This window comes from Rattus norvegicus, chromosome 3, assembly GCF_036323735.1.
Source record: "Rattus norvegicus strain BN/NHsdMcwi chromosome 3, GRCr8, whole genome shotgun sequence".
Lineage (NCBI taxonomy): Eukaryota > Metazoa > Chordata > Mammalia > Rodentia > Muridae > Rattus > Rattus norvegicus.
The window spans coordinates 42159896-42181808 of NC_086021.1; the positions used below are offsets into that span (position 1 = coordinate 42159896).

General features: G+C 41.4%; 1 protein-coding gene across 28 annotated transcripts in view; it reads right to left on the minus strand.

The window, feature by feature from the left end:
* The window catches only part of Dennd1a (DENN domain containing 1A), a 487315-nt gene that overhangs the window by 185394 nt on the left and 280008 nt on the right, over positions 1–21913 (minus strand). For all 28 annotated transcript variants that reach the window (NM_001191747.1, XM_039105292.2, XM_039105287.2 and 25 more), the window contains one exon: positions 12637–12737. In NM_001191747.1, the coding sequence (NP_001178676.1) occupies positions 12637–12737 (101 nt within the window). The remainder of the gene's footprint in view (positions 1–12636; positions 12738–21913) is intronic.

Consider the following 21913-nt stretch of genomic DNA (forward strand, 5'->3'; position numbering starts at 1 on the left):
AATAACTCAACCCTTATGCTACATTTAGCAACAACAAAAGGTTACCTTACTACCTAGAATTGACTCTTGCCTTCATATGTTCACCTGTGGGTGCATATGTGTATATGTGTATGTGTATTTGTAGGCCTAAGAATGCTCCTGGGTATCTTTCTCAATTGCTCTGTACCTTATTCATTAGGCAGACTCTCTCAATGAAATCCAGAGCTTACCAACTGGGCTAATTTGACCAATCAGCCTGATCCAGAGATTCCCTAGTTTTTGCCTCTTTGGGGCTGGAATTACAGCTGCCCCGCCATGCTTGTCTGGTATTTATGTGGGATTTGGGGATCTGGACTCTAGTCTTCATGCTTGCATGGTGAGTATTTTACCTGCTAAACCATCTCCTGAACCCTGATGCTCTCTTTTGTCCTAAAAAGCTATCTAAAGCAATTTATATGAATATGTTCAATACAGTCTCCAAAGAAAGAAAAAAAAATGTTGCCCAGGGAACAACAGAAGCCACAGTGATGTTCATACTCTGAGCACTCTGGCTGCCAACCCAAAGCCATAAACAGGACCAGAAGGTGATGTTTAGAATCCACAAAGAACAATAAACTACAGTTAGTCCTCATGTCCACAGGTCCTACATGCAAAAATTTAACCAAATGTGGATCAAAAATGTTCTAAAAATAAAATTCTAAAAAGCAAAAATTGAATTCGCTGCAAGCCAAACACTGCTGAATCCAGGTGGGTAAGTGTGGTGTATTGCACAGCCTGCCATGGCCTCCCACCACTTCACAGACCCTGGTCTCCCTGTTGTAGCCTTTGCATTGGTTAGGTTCTTCTATGCTGTGTAGTTAGCTATGCCTCAAAACTGTATATTTTTTTCTTGCCACCATTTCTCAGCAATACAAAGTAGGAACTATTTACATGGCTACGTTAGGTACCATAAGTAATCTAGAGATGGCTTACAGTATATGCAGGGCTACATACACATATGCATAACAGTACACATAGGACTTGAATGCCTATGGGTTTTGATATACTCTACAACACAATAGAACTACTAGTCACTCAGAAAGCTTGATTCTTAAAAAGGTCCCTAAATAAGGAAAAAGGGAGAGTATTATTTTTTTTGTGCCTCTACTATGTGGCATTTTCATGGGCCCATCAGTCTCACTAATGAACATTAGCATGTGTTGTGCATGACATTGGCTGGGGAAAGGGTCATGAACAGAAATCCATCTAGTTCTGGTCTATTTGTATCCTAGAGCTGGCAGCATATTAAATAAGGACATCACTGTATATGCATCTCTTACAAGGAGATTTGAGTTAAGTTTAGTATTTGAGAAGAGATACAAAGGAAATTGCATTCCTTCTTTGCGGCAACTATGAAGGCTGGTCCTCATAAATTACAGGAAACTCTGTGGATCAGAGAGGTTAAGTGGCTTGACAAAAGTCACAGCTGGGGAGAGGCAGAGAATACAGCTTGAAGTGTAGAACTGGCATAAATGCCATGGCTTAAGAAAGATTCCTGAGGGTAAAGGTATTGATCTTCCTTCCTGGTTCTCAACATGGGACTCCCTGATTTGTGATCAACAGTAGGGGAAGGGGGCTCCAAGAGGAGCTCATCAACAATTCCAGGTTAGAAAAGGAGGTAGAAGGAAGCCTATCTTCTATGTGCAGGAGGAGGTAAAGGGCCTCTGAAACTTGACTATGGAGGCAGACTCAGTGTGAGTCAAGCTCAGAGCTGAAGATGGCTGAAAGACACTCATATTTCACTAGCAAATCAATGAAAATGGAGAGAGGGAGGCCAAAGTCCCTCTTCAGCTCCTGGGGTGGCCCACAGGGAGTGTGTGAAGATGCTTTTTAAGAGTACCATGTCAGTGGTCCTAACCAAATGAATGAATGAACGTTCATTACAAAGATGAAAATCTGTGAGGTCAACACCGAGGCCTGGAAAACTCTGCCCTTTGTGTTTTCTCTGTCTACCAGAAGGAAATGGATGTAGAAACCATCAGGAAAGCTCCATAGCTAAGGCCGCAGCAGCAGGAGAAGTTAGTCATGGAGAGGACAGTCAAGAGACAGGGCTCGCTGAGCCACAGAAAATTCAATGCCAGAGTTGGCTCCTAAAGAGAAGTCTCAGATGGTAGCCACGAGCAGTCCATGAATGCCTGGTAGAAATGCAGGAATGAACAAGGTATAAGTTAAATAAGAGAAAGGGGTCTATGGAGAAATAGAAATGAGTACTAAAAAACACAAATGCAACTAACTGGTAAGTGCCAGATTTTCTCTTTGAGTTTTTCTAGCTCTGAGACATCCCACATGCTAGGATCCTTAGCAGTCAGTGGCCTGTGCAACCTAGCTTCTCAGATGAATGTTTATGGGAGACTTTACAGTCACCGAGATTACTTGGAATCTACACCCATTTGCATGCTTCTGCTATTGTCCCCAGTGTTAATCACTGTGGGGACAGAGGTATGTATCCCTAAAGCTCTGTTAGAAAGTGCACTGATGCACTGCAAAAGCATCCCTTGTTCCCTTATTCTGTGGTCTGTGACTCCCATGTTCCTCTTGTTCCCAGTGACAGCCCAAATGACTTGCTGTAGAGACCGCAACATTGTGCCTCATCAGTTTCATGGAGAAGGAAGAATCATGCTACAGCATGTCATGAAAATTGGAAAAATTAGGCTGATCATGAGCAAGTAAGCATAAGTTAGAGCTAGCTTGTTCCACGACACTGGGTCAGCAGGTGGGCGTTAGGAATGGGTCTGGCAGGGCACGTTCAGAGGTTCAATACGGGAGCAGAGGAACACCGGGATGGTCAGGGGAATGCTCAAGGTATAGGTGGTTAAGTGAGCTCTACCATCAAACCATGAAAAGGTGCATTCCTGTGTTCTCTAACTCTCCTATGGCTTGAAGAGGAGTTTCCCCACCAGTTCATGTTGAGGTTTACATCCTCAATGTGGCAGTGTTTATGGGTGGGGCCCACTGGTGATGAGAAAAGAGCTCTCATAAATAAATTAATTCCAGGTCTCATAAAATTAGACTGGTGACGTTGACAACAAGTAGCCTGTTAGTAGACCAGGTTTCTTCTTCTCTTTTTACTATGTGACTACTTTGCTGGACACATGCTGTTACCTCCCTGCTTTCTAATTTTGTACCACAGACCTTTAACAAAAGTGAAGCAGATGCTAATGCAAAAGACTTCCAGAACTGTGAGCCAAAACAAACAAACAAACAAACAAACAAACAAACAAACAAACAAACAGAAAACCCTATTCTCTTTATAAATTACCCTGTGTTGGCTGTTTTGGTATAGCAAGAAGAAAGGACCAAAAAAGCCATCCTGAGACTCTAGCAACATCAGGAAGCAATGCTTTTGAGGATGATGGTGGCTGATGATGGCTGACTTGGTATAGCCCAGATACCTGGGTGTGCTGGCAGTTCTGCAAGAGCCATGCTGAAGGTCTGCTGCAGACTGTTCATCTCTGTACAGCACTGTTCTTTGCTGCGTATCCTTTCCAAAGGTTAAAATATTATGGCAAGAATATACTGCCTTTCTAGTAGCAATAAAAAATTAACACTGATTGCATTTGGAATTAGTGGTTTCAGATATATTACACACATTAGAACTACATAGCTATTCAATCTGTATGGTCTAGTGAGATAGTTGAAACATACTGTAAATCATTCAATTATATACTTTCTTTTTCTGTAATTTATTACTATGGAAAAGTTTCCTTTTTAAACACTTTTATTTATATATTATTTGAGTGTGCCTGTGTACACAGGAGTCTATGGGGGCCAGAAGAGGGAGTCAGATGGCCCTAGAAATGGATTTGGAGGTAGTTGTGAGCAAATATGTAGACGCTGGGAACCAAACCTGGGTTCTCAGAAAGAAAACTGACTGCATATTTTCAAATGGGTAAATTTTGTGATATGTAAGTTGTATTTTGGCAGAGAAAAAACCTGAATGAATTATTGAAAAGTCAGTTTTCTTACAGAATCCACAGGGTGCTAGTTATTGAGATCCAAAGAATCTATAGCAAAGACAAAAGCCCTGTCTCCTCCATTTTCCAACTGAAGGCAGTTTACTCAGGAAGTACAAAAGCATCCCCTGAGAGCTTCAGGCACGTTGTATTTCGGTGTCAATGAAGGAAGTGGAGGTGTTTCTTAGTGGAGGGCTCCGCAACCATTAGCACTTAAGTTCTTTTTGCCCCCTTGGTATCAGATTCTTTGAGTAGAGCAGAGAGACATATTTAACTATATTCTAAGCAATGACTTTGGAGGTGAAGAAAATGGGGTTCAGAGAAGCTACACCCTCAGGTAAGCACATATTCAAGTATCAGAACGATTTAGACCCAGGACTTTGATTTGTAGCCTTGACTTCTTTCCCACTCAGGTTCTCTATTCAAACCTTGGGGTCAAGTTCAGTCAAATCATTGTTGAGAATCTACTTAGAAATCTATAATTTTCCTTTGTTCAACTAATACACATGTGTGTGTGTGTGTGTGTGTGTGTGTGTGTGTGTGTGTGTGTGTGTCTGTTTGTTTGAGGGAGTTGGGGAGAGGACATCTCCAACAAAATCCAGTTTAAATTCATAGCTTGATGCTGTATGCTGTATAGCTAAAATTCCCTTCCGTGTGTTCAGTTCTTGGCTGTATAAGTTGTATTAAAAACTTTTTAGCATGTACACAAAAGCTATGTGTTTCCTTCTTGCATTAAGTACCCATAAATACTTACTGTGTACTTGGCACTGGTCATAGGATGATAAGAGCTCATAAATAGTTTTAGATTTAAGAAAACACTACTTCACAAAAGGAATTGGACATCCCAACAAGAGAGGGAGAATGGAGATTAGTGAATGGTTTTCTTAAGGGGAGAAGTAGCAAGGAACTTAGAGGAACAGTCTAGTGCTCAAAGGAGGCCTCTCTCTCTCTCTCTCTCTCTCTCTCTCTCTTTCCTCTCTCTCTCTCTTTCCTCTCTTTCTCTCTCTCTCTCTCTCTCTCTCTCTCTCTCTCTCTCTCTCTCTCTCTACTATATTTCAACAACACAGGCAGGATCTATTGTTTAGGGAGGAGAACCATTGTGTTAGTAGTAATGCATATTTTCCCTTAGCAAATTTACAAAGTCTAACAGGCTTGGTTTCCTCAGAGGTAGTAAACAAGGAAGCTTTGGTCAAAGCCAGGCCACCACCAGGCCATCCTTTCATTCTATTTTTGTCTCTGGTAACAAGACTATGAACTATTCCATTTGGTTGAACACTGATTTATTCCTCTGTAATATTTCATGACCTTGAGTGAGGATGACTAGAAGAGATCCAGTTATGATTTGCTGAATGTTACTTTAATATATCTAGGCTGATGGCCTGTCACCCACTTGGGCTGTGCATCCTTCAGTAAAATGTACTGAACATTTTTTTTGTTTGTTTTTTTGTTTTTTGGTAAATTTTCTAGGTCACAGGTGGGGTTGATTCAGAACCCCACATGCAGCTCAAGTAGGAAGCCCAGCACAAATCAGCATCTCTCAGAGAATTTGTACACCTCTGCCCTGGGGCAAAGAATGGCTTCTACAATACCAAGAAATTGTCTGACCCACACACACTCATTTGACATTTCAGTTCAATCATAAACTTAGAAAGCATTAGCAACTTAGCTCTTGACCTAGCTGTCCTTTGGGGTGGGAAGATGAACTTGTCTTTCTCTGCCTTGAAAATATTTTATCATTAAAATATGTAAACAAACATCTAGATTATACCAAGTACAAAAATTCAGCTTAGGGATGGTTTGTGGCCCTTATTTTGGGCTTTTTCTGTAGGGGAAAGAAAGGAAAAGTTAAGCCCACAGGCAATCTCACACGGCTTTTGTTTTTTACTTTCTACCCAATCAGCATGGAACTTACTACTGATTAAGTACTCCAAAAAAAATAGTTGAGTGAACATAAATAATTACATAATGACAATACAATGTAAATGTCAACAAGGCTAGATGAACTTCTTCATAAACCTTGGTGATAACTGCAAGTTGTTCTCTGACACTCAGACACTAGTGAGAAAAGAATTGGCATGGGGAGACCTTAGATTTCAAATGAAGTCCATATTATCCCTTCCATGAGTGAGAGTAGTGCAGTCTAACCTCTCTGAGTCTCAATTTCCTCCCACATACAAAGGGTCTAATAACTTATAGCTCAATTCTGAAAACTTATGATGATGTTCAGAAAGGGCTCACCATACCACATTCTCCATAGATGGCGAGTGCTATTATGAAAAGCAGTACTGATTCTCATAAGCAAGTAAATCCTTCTGTCCCCAATGGAAGGCTTTCCAGGATGGGCCAAACTCAGAGAGGCAGTCAGCTAAGGTAGGCAACATGCTCATTCTCACTTTCAGAGTCAAGGGAATGGCACAGATCTAAAGGAACCAGCAGCACATGCTTTTAAATATTCATAAGGGCTGGAAATGTCTTACTCCTTCCGCTTTCTCTGCCATCTGCTTTTGTTTCTTTTCTTTTCATTCTTATGCCACAGCTGCAAATGAAAACAACCATACAATAACTCAAGTTAAATACAAAAGTCAAAATAAAAACAATCTCATGGGAAAAAGAGAAAAGGAGTTATAAAGTTTGACTCTTGAGCTCATGAGGCAGCAGAAGCAAGAGAAACATGTGATGTCAACTAGACCTTCTGGAAACTAAAACTCATGCCCTGCGTTTGTGGTGATGGTGACAAGAGCAATCACTTATACATGCAGCTGCCCTGTAATCTCTGGTAACTGTGTCTGTGACTCACATAGCTACTCCCCACAATAGGTAAATTGTACACATTTCGCAGAAAAAGACAGTGTGCATCAGGGGTGAAATAAGAGATGAGACTGAGATTTGAATCCAGATCTGTGTGAGCTCAAATCCTAAACACTCTCTACTCCATTACTCTGTCAAAATGGGGAAGGGACATGGAAAAATTAATTTGGGAAATATTTAAGGGAAGCCATTTGTACTAAACTGATTTATTCCGATAATTAAAATTTGTGATTATAGCTCTAATTAAAGTTAACTCAGATAATTGGTTGTTGTATTTGTGAATGTGCAATTAGAGTCTTCCACATAATTGCAGGGTGCTCAGAATCATCCTTTCATTTATTAACTGCATGCAAGCTACAGCTTTGCTCTTCTAGCTTCTGCTCAACCAAAGGCTGTATACAGCTTCTGGGGTCCCAGGAGTCCAAGGACCATGACCTGTGATGCTCACAGCAGGGGATAGGTTCAGCCCCATTTAACATGTCTTTGTCCAGAGGTCAATGAGTATCTCATCTTCGAGCACCATGTGAGAGGTTCGTGTGGCCAGCACTGTTGTCCTGAAAACTCCTAGCAGCATGCACCTGAAGAAAAACTGGCAGCAGTGGTCCTCATGTGTTAATTACACTTGTGAAGTCTATTATGCATAGAAAGGGCACCTGCTGGCAGTGAAAATGACTAGAATCCGCCCTTCCTGTGCAGTGAGCAAATTGAGAGTTCATTTTTACAGGAGATAATAGTTTTCAGATTCCACTTGTGTATCCCCTGCAAGGGGATGTACTTAACATTTAAATCATCTGCAGAGGAACAAACCTCCCACAGATTTACATGTTGAGGGCTCCCAGTCCTTTGCTTAAATGCTAGTTATCCCTGCTGGCTCCAGTCACCAAGGACTCAACTTAACCTGGTGACTTTCAAGGGTAGGATCTCAGTGAACAAAGTAATTAACACTGATTTCATTTTCATGACATTTTTACTTTCTGCCCAGACTAAAGTAATCAACTTAAGCATTGACTGGGAGTCTGCCTTCTTCTTTTGTGGCCTTTCCTTTCATCACACGTATATTTTACAGTTACAAGCCGATGCCAACCCCCATTGGCCTGAAATCATCCCTTGGTCAGATGTCATGAAGTTCTCTGTGAATACAAACGACTAGGAGAAAGATACCTGTCCTATAAACACAAGGAGGACTTATCACAAAGCTATTTAGGCACCAAAACAAGAGGAGCTGAACTAGAAGATTCTGCACCTTCCTCAGAAAGCCTTCTATTCCAAGTCTGAGCTGCTACCATGCCTATGGCTCTGCAGACAATGACACTCTTGAACTCTGAAGTGAGAGATGTCATTGGAAAGAGGATCTGGTACAGTCTTCACCAAAAAGGCAGAGAGCATAGAAGACAGGACAGGCAGTGGCTAAAATAAACAACTGGCTATGTTAAATAACTATTTTCTAAAAGAAAGCAATCAATTATAAAAATTGTACTTCATTATAGAATAGAAAATATAATAAAAAAGCATGCTGAAATAGTCTCTTCTCCATCACAAGTCATTGTTAAATATTTTGATGTTTCCAGATCTCTGTTTCTTTCCATGTACACAAATATACCTGACTTTTAGGATGTGTACATATATGTGTACATTTCTTGCTTGTGATCGAGGGACTGGAATCACAGAGAACACAGTATATATGTTGGAACAACTTACTAAACCCTTTGGGGCCACGGTTTACTGATCTGTGAAGTAGAGCTAACATACTTGTTTTGCAGGGTTATAGGGAGGATGGAATGAAGTCACAGAGGTAAAAGACATGGTCCAGTGATGGGGCCTTGGGGCTGTTATCACCAGAAGTCACCAGAAGACTTTCTTCTCTGTGATTTTGAATAACAGAGCTGCTGGGTGTGGGGGGTGTGTGTGTGTGTGTGTAGTGTGTGTGTGTGTGTAGTGTGTGTGTGTGTGTGTGTGTGTGTGTGTGTGTCTTGCTATACAACTTTTGGGGGATTTGGTATTTGATATGTAGCCCAGGCTAGCCTTGGATTTGAAGCAAACCTGTTTCAGATTTCTGAGGACTAGGATTACATTAAGTGTGTGCTACCACACAAAGCTTAAGCTGATGGTTTTAAAATAGCTAGTAATTTACTAATAAAACTTTCCAAATAATGAAATGCTGAAGTTGAACTTTGGCAAAGGGACACTGTCAATTCTCTGGGCCCTGCCATCCCTGAACTCCAAAGTCCATGCACTCCTGTCTAAATACAGTATTAAGCACTCCAGGTAGCTCCTTGTGCAGGACTCCACATTGTCTTTGAACACACAGCTGCACCAAAGAGTGTGTGTCTGTCTGTCTGTCTGTCTGTCTGTCTGTCTGGTGAGTAATGTTTCTGTGAGGCTGTTAGATATGGGGGAGGGGTTCTCCATGTAACTGTGCTGGGGGTCACTCTGTGATGCTGTCTCCTACCTTCCCCAGCCCTTCCTTCTTTTTTCTTCCTCTCTTTTCCCTTTCTTGGGTGTGTCTTATGCTTTTTCTTTCCTTTCAACTCCTCTGTCCTCTTCTCTTTGATCTTCTGTTCAGTCCTACAATCTTTCATCTAAACAATGACAACACAGACTACCAGATGACAAACATGTTCTTTCTACTGATGTACGTGTCAATGGAAAAATGAAGAACTAATTGGTTTAGAAGCTCAAAAAGAGGCAAGCGAAGGTCTGTCTGAGGACCCAGGGCTTGCACACCTTTATAGTGAGAGGAGGGAGATTGCAGGAAAGGGAGGAAAAAAAAAATTCTGATGTATCCCTGTTAAGTTCAGGAAGCTAATCTCAAGCCCAGGTAGAGAGGCTGTCTTTGGATAAACCGTTCTCCTTCCTTCAAGGGCAGGAAGACCTTGGAATTCAGGCACACCATCTGCCCCTCAGGTCTCACCTGAATAAGAAGCCTCATCGTTGGCTTGACCATGACAGGTGTAAAGGAGTCAGGAATAAGAATAAAGGATTAGTGAAAGCTGAGGATGGGTGACACCATATTCTAGTAAGTCCTGCCTGCAGTGGCCTTTAGAATTCCAACAGAATCTATCAAAGGAAGAACAGATAGGAAGGTGCTAGGGTACTCCCTTATCATATCTGTCTTCAACACTCCATCATCTAAGCGCCTCTTGATGAAGACTAACATCTTTGCCTCAACTAGATGTTTCCCAGTGTTTGAATACAGCATAAATATTCATCACACTGAGAACTTCCTAACAGTCCAGTGTAAGCAGGAAGGTAAGCAAATCCAGTAGGCTCAGTGAATAGGACGGACAGAGAGGTAGCTACAAGGAGATCCAGACAAAGCTGTGGTCAAGTCAGAGGGCATGAAAAGCACGAAGGAGAAAGGAGCAGTAGAAGGGCTTTTAAATGGTTACATGGTGTCAACAGTCACCCTGTTGGGTGTCTGACAGTGTGTTTCACGTTAAAAAGTACTTTTATACAAGTAGGAGTTTGGAAAGGATTTGAGGAGGTCCTTTTCAGGTAAGGGCAGAGATTCCTAGAATTAAATTCACATTCTCTAAGCTGTAGCCAGGCAGCAATAAACTTGAGACAAGGTGTTGTCCTGTTAGCGCAGCCCTGTTTGTACTATTTCATGGGTTCTCTGAGGGAGGTTGGTTACCTCTACATAGATGATAAACACAACCATTGTGAGCTCAGAGTGAGTGGGAAGGACTACAGGGATAGGTGTGGAAAGGAGCTGAGGATATGAAAAAAAAAATGGGTGACATAGCCTGTAGATAAGCAGGCAGCAGTGACAGGGCAGTGGGGGAGGTTCCTAGATGCTGTGCTAGGAACCAAAGGATATAGAGGATTTGGCACCACGACACAGCTATAGGGACAGGAACTGGATGACCCTCACCTTGACCCAGAGGCAGAAGGGGGACAGCACGACACTCCATGGTTTCCTAGGGGATATGAGACAGAACTTGCATAAAAGTGGGGTGCCAAGGGAGCACTGGGGTCTGAAAATACTCCTGAGGAAGTCAGGGACCCCAAATAAGGTAAATCTATTTCAAGGACTTTGTAACTTAATTCTTCTGTTTAAAAACATATAATACTCCCTTATCTATTTCACAAGGAATCAAAAATGGAACCAGACCAAGAGTATCTAGAAGGCATCTTTAATAAAAACTATTTCCAAAATTCAGGAAAATGCAAAAAGATAGGGCAAATGCAGTGTGGGTTCTGTTCTTGATGATTGACTCAGTTAATCACTTAATCAGAACACTAGCTGCTTTTGCAGAGGACCGGGTTCAATTCCTCAGTACCTACATGATGGCTCACAACCATCTGTAATTCTAGTTCCAGGGGATCCAATACCCTCTTCTGGCCTCTGTGGGCACTAACATACATTTAGCCAAACACACATAAAAATAAGTAAATAAAAATTTTTAAAAATGCTGGGGCTGATAGTGTTGCATACCTTTAATCCCAGAACTCGAGAGGCAGAGGCAGGCAGATTCTGAGTTCAAGGCCAGCCTAATGTACAGAGCAAGTTCCAGGACAGCTAGGGCTACACAGAGAAACCCTGCCTCAACAAACCCCTTACCCCCTATTCCCCGCTGCCTCCACAAAAGAAACAATCTAGCCTTTAATAACTCATACATCAATCTATGAGGGGAACTTGGAAAAAGTAAGAACAAGAAAACCCACCAGGATCAGAAAGATCTCAATATGAAGAAGTAGGCCAGTTTATTTGTTGACCCTAAGCTATGTCTTTGTTGTACCCGTGGCTTCTTAGAAAGAGGCTGAACCCAAAACATCCACATTGGGTTTACCATGAATACCTCAAGGCTTCTAGGACACAAGGTGGCTGGCTACCAACATGAACCTTTTCAGAGAGGACTAAAGAAAAGCAAACATAGGGTTGACTGGCCTCTACCATTCTGAATCAATGCCAATTTCATGAAGTATCTAATTACAAGTAGGTCCCCAAAATGGAGCCTTCCTCTTGAAGCTCAACTTCTGGCAAGACAACCAAGGGCTTTAAAGCATCCCTTTTCAGCATCCATTGATGTGAACTGTTCCAAGATAATGCCTCTTAATACATTACAACAGAGAAAAATTATTCATAAGGAAAACAGATCCAAGTCAGACAAATAGACTATCCTTTTGGCATACTCCCAAAGGCAGGGTGCTTCAGTAGGCACTGTGTCTCCCATGAGCCATCCACCCCTATATGTTGTTTTATCTTAAAAATATGTCTTAACAACTTGCTTCTTTCCTCTACTGATCCATGTTCAACAGTGAATTCCTCACAAAGCTTCAGAGGGTTATACGGCTAGGTGTGGTGACACACGGTAATTCTAGCGCCCAAGAAGATAAGGGAGGAAGATTATGTTGAGTTTGTGGCTTGTTTAGGATATACAGTAAAATCCTGTCTCAAAAAAAGTCAAACAAACAAACAAACAAACAAACAAATGAACAAAAATAGGTAGGAGCAAAAGGCCAGGGGGAAGAAAAAACAAAAAGCAAAATAACAAGACCTCAGAAGGCCCAAACTAAAAGCAAGTCTAGTGGGACGTGCCAGGGCATGGCTGAAACCGGAAGACCTTTCGGATCCCTGCTCCTACCACCAGTTTCCAATATGTCTTAGTGGGGAAAAAAGTACACAGTTTTTTGGTGCTTTGGCTTCTTTATTGTGAGAAGTGTTAAAAGTATTAGCTTTTCTCTTGACCCCGTCAGAATGCCAGGACATAAAGCACCCTGCTGTCAGGTATTCCACACCCTGTACTTTTAAGACTGTTTTTAATTTAGTGTCACCCACAGCAGTTACAAGTTAAAGTCTTCATATGTGTGGGTCCTTCCTGGATGAGGAAGGACAGGTGCTCAGCAGCCTTACCAGCAGTAGTCCAGCAGATGTGGGGGCAGCACAGGGATGTACACATGCTGCCAGTACATGGGGTAGAGCATGGCAGCAGAGCCGTGGATGCAGGCCGTCAACTGCAACAAAGAGGAGCCAAGAGTCAGACCACAGGGCAAAGTTGAGGGAGGGTTGTGCTCAAGTTAAGGATTCAAAGTCACAACAGAAACAATTGCTTGTCAGACATGCCCACCCTAGTGCAATGCAACAGACTCTCTTCAAAAACCTTTTGTTCCTATCCCGATTTTAAAGCTAATGCAAGGCTGGGGGTGGTGTGTGTGCGGCTCAGTGGTGATTTTGCCTAGAATGTCTATGTCTGCAGTCAAGTCCAATCCTCAGGACTACATCAAAACACACACACACACACACACACACACCCCAAAACAGAAAAACCAACTAAACAAACAAACAAACAAACAAAAATACTCTGAATAAAAGGTTTTAAAGCTCATGCACATTAAGAGTAGAAAATTGAGAAAATGAAGGTAATAAAAGAATTGGCATTTTTCTAAAGAGTAAACATCCTAGGGCATTGTACATGTAAATACTTATAGTTCCTTTTCTAAAGAAATTAAAACTCTAAATATAATGTTCTTTCTCTTTATATATTGACATTATCTGATACCATTTTCCTACATCCTTAAATGGAAACACCCGTTCATTATCCCCAAGGTAGTCTTTATACCCATTTGCTACTTTCTATCATCAAGTTACACGACTGTATTTAGATACACAACTTCTAGGTGTAGATTCCGGAGCTTATGGACGTGTCACAGTGCTCAGCAGGCAGGGAAGGTAGGCAACCACCTGTGTGCTTTGCCAGAACTAAGCAATGACGTCAAGTTTAAACTTACTTCCTTCTTACTATTTTTATCCCTCTGATTAACATGGTGAATATTTTTTGTCATGTTCCTGACTCTATTTCTTAGATAAATGGCCTTCCTTTCTCCTTCCTTCCTTCCTTCCTTCCTTCCTTCCTTCCTTCTTGAAGACCTTTAAAAGGAGTGCTGGTATCTTTTAAATCAATCTATAAGCAAGCACTGAGTATTTGTAAAGGTGTTTTTTGGCAAGTTAGCTTTCATTTTCAAGTTTCTGAGAGAAAAGGTTTGAATGTGTGGACAAGGTTTTTTGTAGTGATGAGCCCCACTCCTTCAAAGAAAGACCTCCAAAATGTCTGCAAGCATTTAACTCCTGAATCTATCTGCCAATTAATATGGGCTTTAGACCTGAGGTGAGAATTTACTTCTTCCTAGTAGCTGATTAATTGTTCTAGCATGGTTTGTGGGCTTATCCTTCCTCATTTTTTTCCAACAGCATGTTTTGTATTCTTTGTCTTTATTCTTAAGAGCTGGAGATGTCAAACAAGCAGTATTTGATGCAAGTAAAGACTGATAGGTAAAGGTAATGAAAAGCAATACAATCTCTGTAAAATTCAATATGGGAAAAGGGAAAGAATACAACCTTGGGGACCCAGCTACTAAGTAACGATAGCCTAACAACACCTGGTATTTCTGTGTTTATGTTTCTTTGGTTTCTAGGAAGCCTGTTACCTTGAGGCTGTTCCTTTCTTTTCTTTTCTTTTTTTGGAAGCTGGTAACTGGTCTTTGCTGACAGAAGGACATTTATGTGGTGAAAGAGTGATGTGCCAAGACCCACTTAAAAGAATCCAGGTTAGTATAGCACAACTAGCTTTAAATTGAATATGCTGCTGATGCATCTTCACATTTGTGAAAGCTCTGAACGGAAGCTAGGTTACTATGCCCCACACCCATTCTTGTCTTCAGACCTCATTCTTTAAATCAGGTATATGTGGGGAGTAGATCCAGGGAGTGTGGAGAGCTGTTCACAGGCATTGAGGTTCAGTCACCAGTCCCAATCTATTCTGTAGGTTCTCTGATAGAGGCAACTGCTGAAGAGAAACACTATTGCCATGGCTATTCTCTGTAGGTTTTGGAAGGACAAACATAGTTGGTGGTGTGGTGCAGAGAACACACCATCTTTACTCATGCTGGAGGGTTACTGTGGCCCTGAGCACCAGTCCTTCTGCACATCTTTAAGCAGCATTCTTGCTCCATGCAGGTCCAGTCACATCACTTGTTGCTTGAAAGCCTTTAGGGCACAGCTAGAATAGAATGCCAGTGCCAGATCTGGTTTATCTGTTAAGCAGCATCTCCAACCCACCTCAGCAGCCTTCCCAGCTTGCCCTCAGAACATACCGTTTGCAGAAGTAATGGAGTGATGGACCCCTTTCCTTCCCTCACTCTTGCACCCATCTCTCAAAATTTGCTGGGTTTATTCTGCTGGCAAACTTTTCCCTTAGGCCTCTGAACAAGCTTCCCTCTCCTCTCTGTAGCCTTGCCTTGACTCTTTGTTACTAAACGAACTGTAATAATGAAGTTTGTCCCCTGGATGTGATGTACGCAAAGACCCTATCTTTAGACCCTATCTTTTTTTCATCTCCACATTTCTCAACTGCATACATATAAGTATTTGTCAATTCAGTGTGCACCCAAAATGAATTAAAAAACAGACAAGCAACTAGATTCTGACTTAGACTATTTACAACATAAAGATAGCCAGTAGCTTGGCTTAGATGTTAGGCACTGTCCAACAATTTCATTAACAATGAGAGTTCCACAAACTCTCATTCCAAAACAAGGACAAGCTTAGAAATACAAATATACCACTTTCGGAAAAATTGAATCATCCACCCATACAATCCTATGCCTATGCTGTAGTTCTACAGCACATTAAATAAATAAATTGTAATATATACACTGCAAAACCTATTTGGTATTAAGGTAACATCATCACACGAATATGTTTTTAATTATCGTAAGTTATTTACTAGGATGAGTTTGTTTGAGGTGGGACTTGATTCCCTGTTTCTTATTTGTTTAAATTGTTTTAGGTTAAATCTTATCTTCAGAGAACATTTTCCCCTGGGAGACAGGGTTTTTCTGTGTAGCTCTGGCTATCCTTGAACTTACTCTGTAGACCAGATTAGCCTCAAACTCAGATATCCACCTGCTTCTGCTTCCCAAGTATTGGGATTAAAGGTGTGTGCCACCGGTACCTGGCTCTAGACAACATTTTTGACTTGACTCCTAATCTCAAAATCTACCAGATTGAATGATAAGTTTTTAAACTAGCTATCCTTCATTAAAAACAAATAGACAAACCTATAAGCATTTTAGGGTGTCACATCATTTCATTGGGGATTTTCTAAGGCCAAATCTCTAAAATTTGGGTAAGATACATTCACCCACTTGATTAAGAAAACAAGCCAAGCAGAAGATTATCTGGCTGTTTTCCAAAACATGAAGTGACACTCATTCTGTGTATGGTTAAGAACAGTGGTTAGGCTAACTGCACTGGGGTCTCTGTACATCTACACTGACCCAGAAATGATGTGCAGAGTTCTACAAAGTATCACCAGCTACATATAGGAGTCTGAAAGTCTATACTAAAATCTTAATGTAATGAAAGTATACAATAAGGATTATAGGCAACAAAGGGGTAGGTGAAGATTTAATTGAAGGGCAAGTTGAGGAAAATGATTCTATCAAATATCTCACTTGGTAGGAGTATAGAAAGATTGTATGTGTAAAATTTGCCCAAAGTCATTAGTCACAATGAATATTCATCAGGAGCCAATTATCAATCCCATTTAATGACACCCCAAAGATTTTGCCCTGAAGCAGCGGAATAGTCTAAGGCTCCAGACAATACTAGACAGATTATACAGCCAGCAGCCAGTCTAGCCAGGACAGGCTGTAAAGTAAACCACTGGTGGGTGGTGGCGGCACTTTAGCAAGTTCTGTCCTCAATTAAAGGTGCACAAGGTCAGCTGTATCTTAGAGCTTTATATATGGCTTCATTAGTTTCCTGTTTGGCTGGGAAAAGGAGAAACAACAATGTGGGTAGGACACGAACAGGGAGTGATCAATGATGTAGATGAAAGAAAGCACAAGATGCCATGCCTACTCTTTTTTTGTTTTCAGTTTAAGGTACTTCTCAGAGATAGTAGACAAATTTGTGGTTAAATCATAAGGTTCCAATGTTTCACCTGAGTCCACAATATAGGATTAAAAATAAGACCCCCATTCTAAAAGAAAAATCCCTGTAGCACACGTAGCAGGCACAATATTAGGATGGAGGTCCATAGGAAGCTTGTTTTAGACGTATGCTCACATGGGTACCCAGATACTCGCTCTACCGAACTTCATAGACAGGGAAACAGTTTAGAAGTGAAATAACTTGCCTAAGGCCACGTGGTGACAAAGTGACAGAATTGGGAGTCTCACACAGGTCCTGTCAGATGATAATGGCTCCTATTTCTACAACACATAAATTAACTTAGAAAGCATCTTTGTGTCTACCTGGTGCTATCACTGTACAGAGCATTCCAAAACACATGAATATTGTCCCTGTCAGCAATGCCCAATTATTCAAATACTCATTTGACTTGCTATTAGGTGGCCAAATATGTAGGATAGAGTACCAGTAACAGGAAGTAATCATTCTTTTGTTTTTTTAAATGAGAAAAAGAACAAACTTCATTACATGCCTAAGACATGGGAGTATTGGACTAGAAAAAGAATAATTTGAAAAACCACACATCTGATCACTTCCTGGGGATTAGTCAATTAACTAAGGTGTCACTGTGACTTTAATCCCCAGGGAATTCTAGGTAATGACTGCTAGTTATGGAAAGGTTTACATGCTGGCCTGGACACACCAATCAGTATGTCTTGCTTTTTGGCATGTTCCTTCTCAAACACTTAAAAGGGAGTCTTCCACTAATCATCTTTTTGATCTGAGCAAACTACTACCTCTCATGGATCTTAGTTTCCTAACATCAAGATCCGTGTGCTCTCATAGCTTTAACTCTAGGTGAACTTCCATTCTTCGACATGAAGAATGCCCCTCATCTATCTCTCTTGATCTGCAGCTGTACTGGCCAAGCAGAAGTCAGCCAAGGTCCATTTTCAAAGCCTGTTTCTCAGCTTTGCTACCACAAGGACCCCATCTCCCCAAACTCCCCTACAGTGGAGAGCACAGCCTTCCTCTATGTCAAATTCATCTCTCCTCAACATGTGGAAGAGCTCAGAAGACGGTCATGGGAGGAGACCCAGAACAGGGCTCCAGCTGCAGACCCACAAGGACAGGGACCATATTCAAAGTGTTTTCTTATTTCCTACACTGCCTGACACTGGGCAGGTGCTGGGTCGAGTGTTTGAGGAACATGAGACTGCCCTGGCTTAACATCAAGAAGCATGCTAGGCAAGGTCACCTGACATTCTGGCAAGCTGCAGCCACTCAATAGGTCACTTCCAGAAACTACATTTTTGAGAAAGAATTGAGACTCTAGGATCTAAAGGCTGGCACAGGGGGATCGGATGGTTGCAGTCATTCTTCACATCCTTGAGCTGAGAATGTTAAACAATCAGACTGACACCTGCTTCACAGGGTTACAGGCATCTGGACTTCCCCTCTGTGTTTAAATAAAAACAAACTGATGAAATAAAGAATAGAGAAAGAACTGCAGATTTGTAACTTGAAAGTCCATGCTTTTCAACAAGATTCATCCTTTGGCTTAGAGAATGTTGTGTCTTGGGGAACTTATTAGCATTCTCCACTTGAGAAGTGGGTTCTTTACTTACAGTCTTTGTGGCTGTCAGGAAATAAGTGTTGCTGTGACCCAAACAGCACTGTGATTTTTGCTTTTAATTACGAATTGTTTTCAACTGGGAAATCTACTGTAGAATCAGCAAAAAGTTTACAGGTATTTTCTTCATCATGTAAAGAAAAACTGTTAAATTGTAAGTGGTTTGAGTTGACTCTGTTCCAATTGTATTGACTATATTAGGAGGGGAAGAGTTGGCTTTTAAAGTCAATCAGTCCTCCCTTAGTTTAGACAGACACCTAATTAATGTGTGAAGAGAAGAGTGAAGAATGTCCTGCTTAGAAGAGGAGACACAGTGCTCTTATTTAGAGGAGTAAGGGAAGAAATCTTTCTTCAAGTAGCTTCTCTTGGAGTTGGTGGATCTCAGCTTAGCTCTCCTCCTCCTCCATTATCTTTAGGGGAAGGAAAACACAAAGCCAAGCAAATTCCAATGTGGTCAAGTAGAGTCAGGCCTGGGAGAACTCCATGGTCCAGTGGAGCAGCAGCTTCTTCATTTAATTCCTTCTTTTTCCATTTTCTTTTTATAGCTACCTCCTAGCTAGAGTAATTAGAGCAAGTTATTAATCAGAGTAAAAAGCTTTCCTGCCAAGATTTGACACTTCAAAACATCAAAGCAAAAAAACTGCCAGAGAAAAGTGTTAGCTCCCAAAGCTGCGACAGAAACTACAGCAAGGTACGTCGGGAGGAAGCCACCACAAGAGAGGAAAGCACTTCTTTTCATCTTTAAGGTGAAAAAGAAAAAGGCAAGGTTGCATGATTAATAAAAAGTCACATAAAGACAGACAGCAAGTGTGTAGCTGCACTTTTATTCTGTGCCTGTGACAGACACTGCTGAACAAGGAGATGGCCGCAGGATCCCTCCTAATGCGCATCTGTCATCAGTGGATCAAAGCTGGCACTCAGGAAAGAAATCAGTTGGCCGTCTCATTGAGTCTAAGTGGACTTATATTTACTTTCAAACCTCTCAAGATTATAGTTTATGTTTAACTAATGGATTTATACTAGTGTTTTAGTGATGCCTTTTTTCTCTCCAAAGAAGCCTAGCAAGATGGATGTGGTGGCACACACCTTTATTCCCAAGACTTAGAAGGCAGAGACAGGCAGATCTCCGAGTTTGAAGCCAGTGTGGTCTATAGAGTGAATGCCAGGACAACCCAGAGATACTCTCTCAACAACAACAACAACAACAAAAAAAAACCCACATACCAAAAAAAAAAAAAAAAACTAACATAAGCACTATCAATGAAGAAAGAGAGAAGTGGGTGGTAAGTTCCTAACCTTGTATGAGTAGACGAAAAAACTCCCTTAGAAAGTTAGAGAAAACTCAGAAAGACTAAAGCCCAAACCAGTCACTATCATGACTATCTTTACATGGGAAATGTGCTACACACACACACACACACACACACACACACACACACACACACACACACACGTTTAACTCATCCACCTTCCATAACAACCTTATGAGGGAGTTGTACTAATGTTTCCATTTTGCAGGTAAGCCTATGGTCACAGAGCTCAGGTTTGAGCTAGGAAGGGAACCTTGGGAAGCCAGGCTCCTGAGTCTGTGCTCTCTATTCTCATGAAGCTGCCTCTGTGCTCTGATCTACATTAATCAGACAATTATGGAGCATCCACTATGTGTACACACCATGCCCTCAAGCAAGTTAAAATAGACAGAGAAAGATCAAAATGCAAACAATCAACTTCAACACAAAAGCATTATGAAAGAGGTGCTATAATAGAGGTTCAAGTATGTCAGCATATACAGAAGGAATCCCTGATTCTGCCTGGGGCGAGCATTGAGCAGCAGAGACTGGCACATCAGAGCTTAGTGAATGAAGACAGAGAGGCTGCTTATGCTCCTTCCTTTGGGAGGCCAGGTGAGCCATGTGATATAGCAGCTCCTTGGGCCACTCAAGCTCTATTGAATGACCACCCTTCAGCCAGTGACTGCCTAGTGGGATGTGAGCAAAGAAGCAAAACCTTCATGCTGCTATGATTACTCTTTGTGGCTTGAGGATTTCACCATCACCACCACCAGTCATACACACAGAGTGTGCAAAACACTCCAGGATCTCTACCACTTTTTTCTTTGCCTCTGAGAGTCAGGTCAGGAGTCATTGCCTATAAAGATGACATTTAGTGACAAGTGGCATTCATAGAATGAGTAGCATGTAGTCAGTGCTGGGTTATGATTTTACCTCATCTATGATTATGAACCCTTTACCAGTCCCACTTTTAGAGAAAACAGCAGAGAGATGTTAGAGGTCAATTGCCCACGGCCATGTGGCTAAAAATGATTCAAGGGGATTAAATGTATGGCAGAGATAGGCAGAATCAGAACAAAATGACCCTGACTTGAAGTCTGATTCTCTCTCCTCCAACCCTGCTGTCCTTTTTCTGAGGAAGATTCTACCAACAGGACTGTCTGAGGCATCTAGCTGGGAGATTCAGTAGCCAATGAGCTTTCAGGAAAGCAAACCCATGATTTTCTCTTATGTTTGTACAAATCCTTGTGTGCATGGCCTAGTGACCATACTTGCCACTTTCAAAACCATTGGAGGAAATGATAAATCTTTGTCCTACCAACATAGTACATAGTGCTTTGATGTTGCTTCCATAACAAATGCCTTTGAGATGTCTGCCAAAGTGAGCCCCATTTACAGATTTTCAAACATATTAACAGAGAAGTCATTTTAATATTGCCCATTTGTGTTTCTTGGGTAGAGGTATGATTTATGACTCATAAGAAATAATCTCTTACTGCTAAAACCTCAAGAATACCCAGGGCTGGGAGACAACATTGTAGTGACTAAACAGGTTGTTGCAGAAGCTTGAGCATTTGAATTTAGAACACATAAAAAAGCTAGGTGCGGTAGTACATGCTTGTAATCCAGAGCTGGGGGCTGAAGACAGGAGGATCCTTGGTGCTCACTGGTCAGCCAGCCTAGCGCAAACAACTAGTTTCAGGTTGAGTGATAAACTGTCTCAAAATAAACAAATAAACAGCAACAATAGTAATAATGGAGAGAAATGATTGAGGAAAGGCATCCCAGTGTCAGCCTCTAGTTACCACGTTTACCTTACAGGTGAGTACAACTGTTCATACGCAGGTACACACGCACCCCCACCCACCAAAACTTGCGAAGAGAAGATCTCTCAAAGAACTAAGTGCTAATCTGTCTTTATGACTTCTTCTAAACAAACACATACAGTATCTGTTATATAGTTCTAAGTGGAGATGAGGCAGTGGTACACAACCGACAACACCAACAAGTTAATATTGTTTCTGCCGGGGGAGAACAGTGTGCTCCATGGTCTCAAATCTGGCTGCATATCAATCAATAGGGAAATCTGGAAAAACAAAACAAAACATCCTAGGTTCTGCACTGGACCTTTTGAGCCAAAGTGTTTGGAGATGCTGTCTGTGAACCTGCTTATTTAGCATGTATTCTGGGTGTTTCTAACAGTATTTGGAATTACTAATAATCTGAATCCTATGTCTAGTTCAAAGCAGTGTTCAGTGTTTGTTCGAACTACAGAAGAACTGGCAATAGAGGA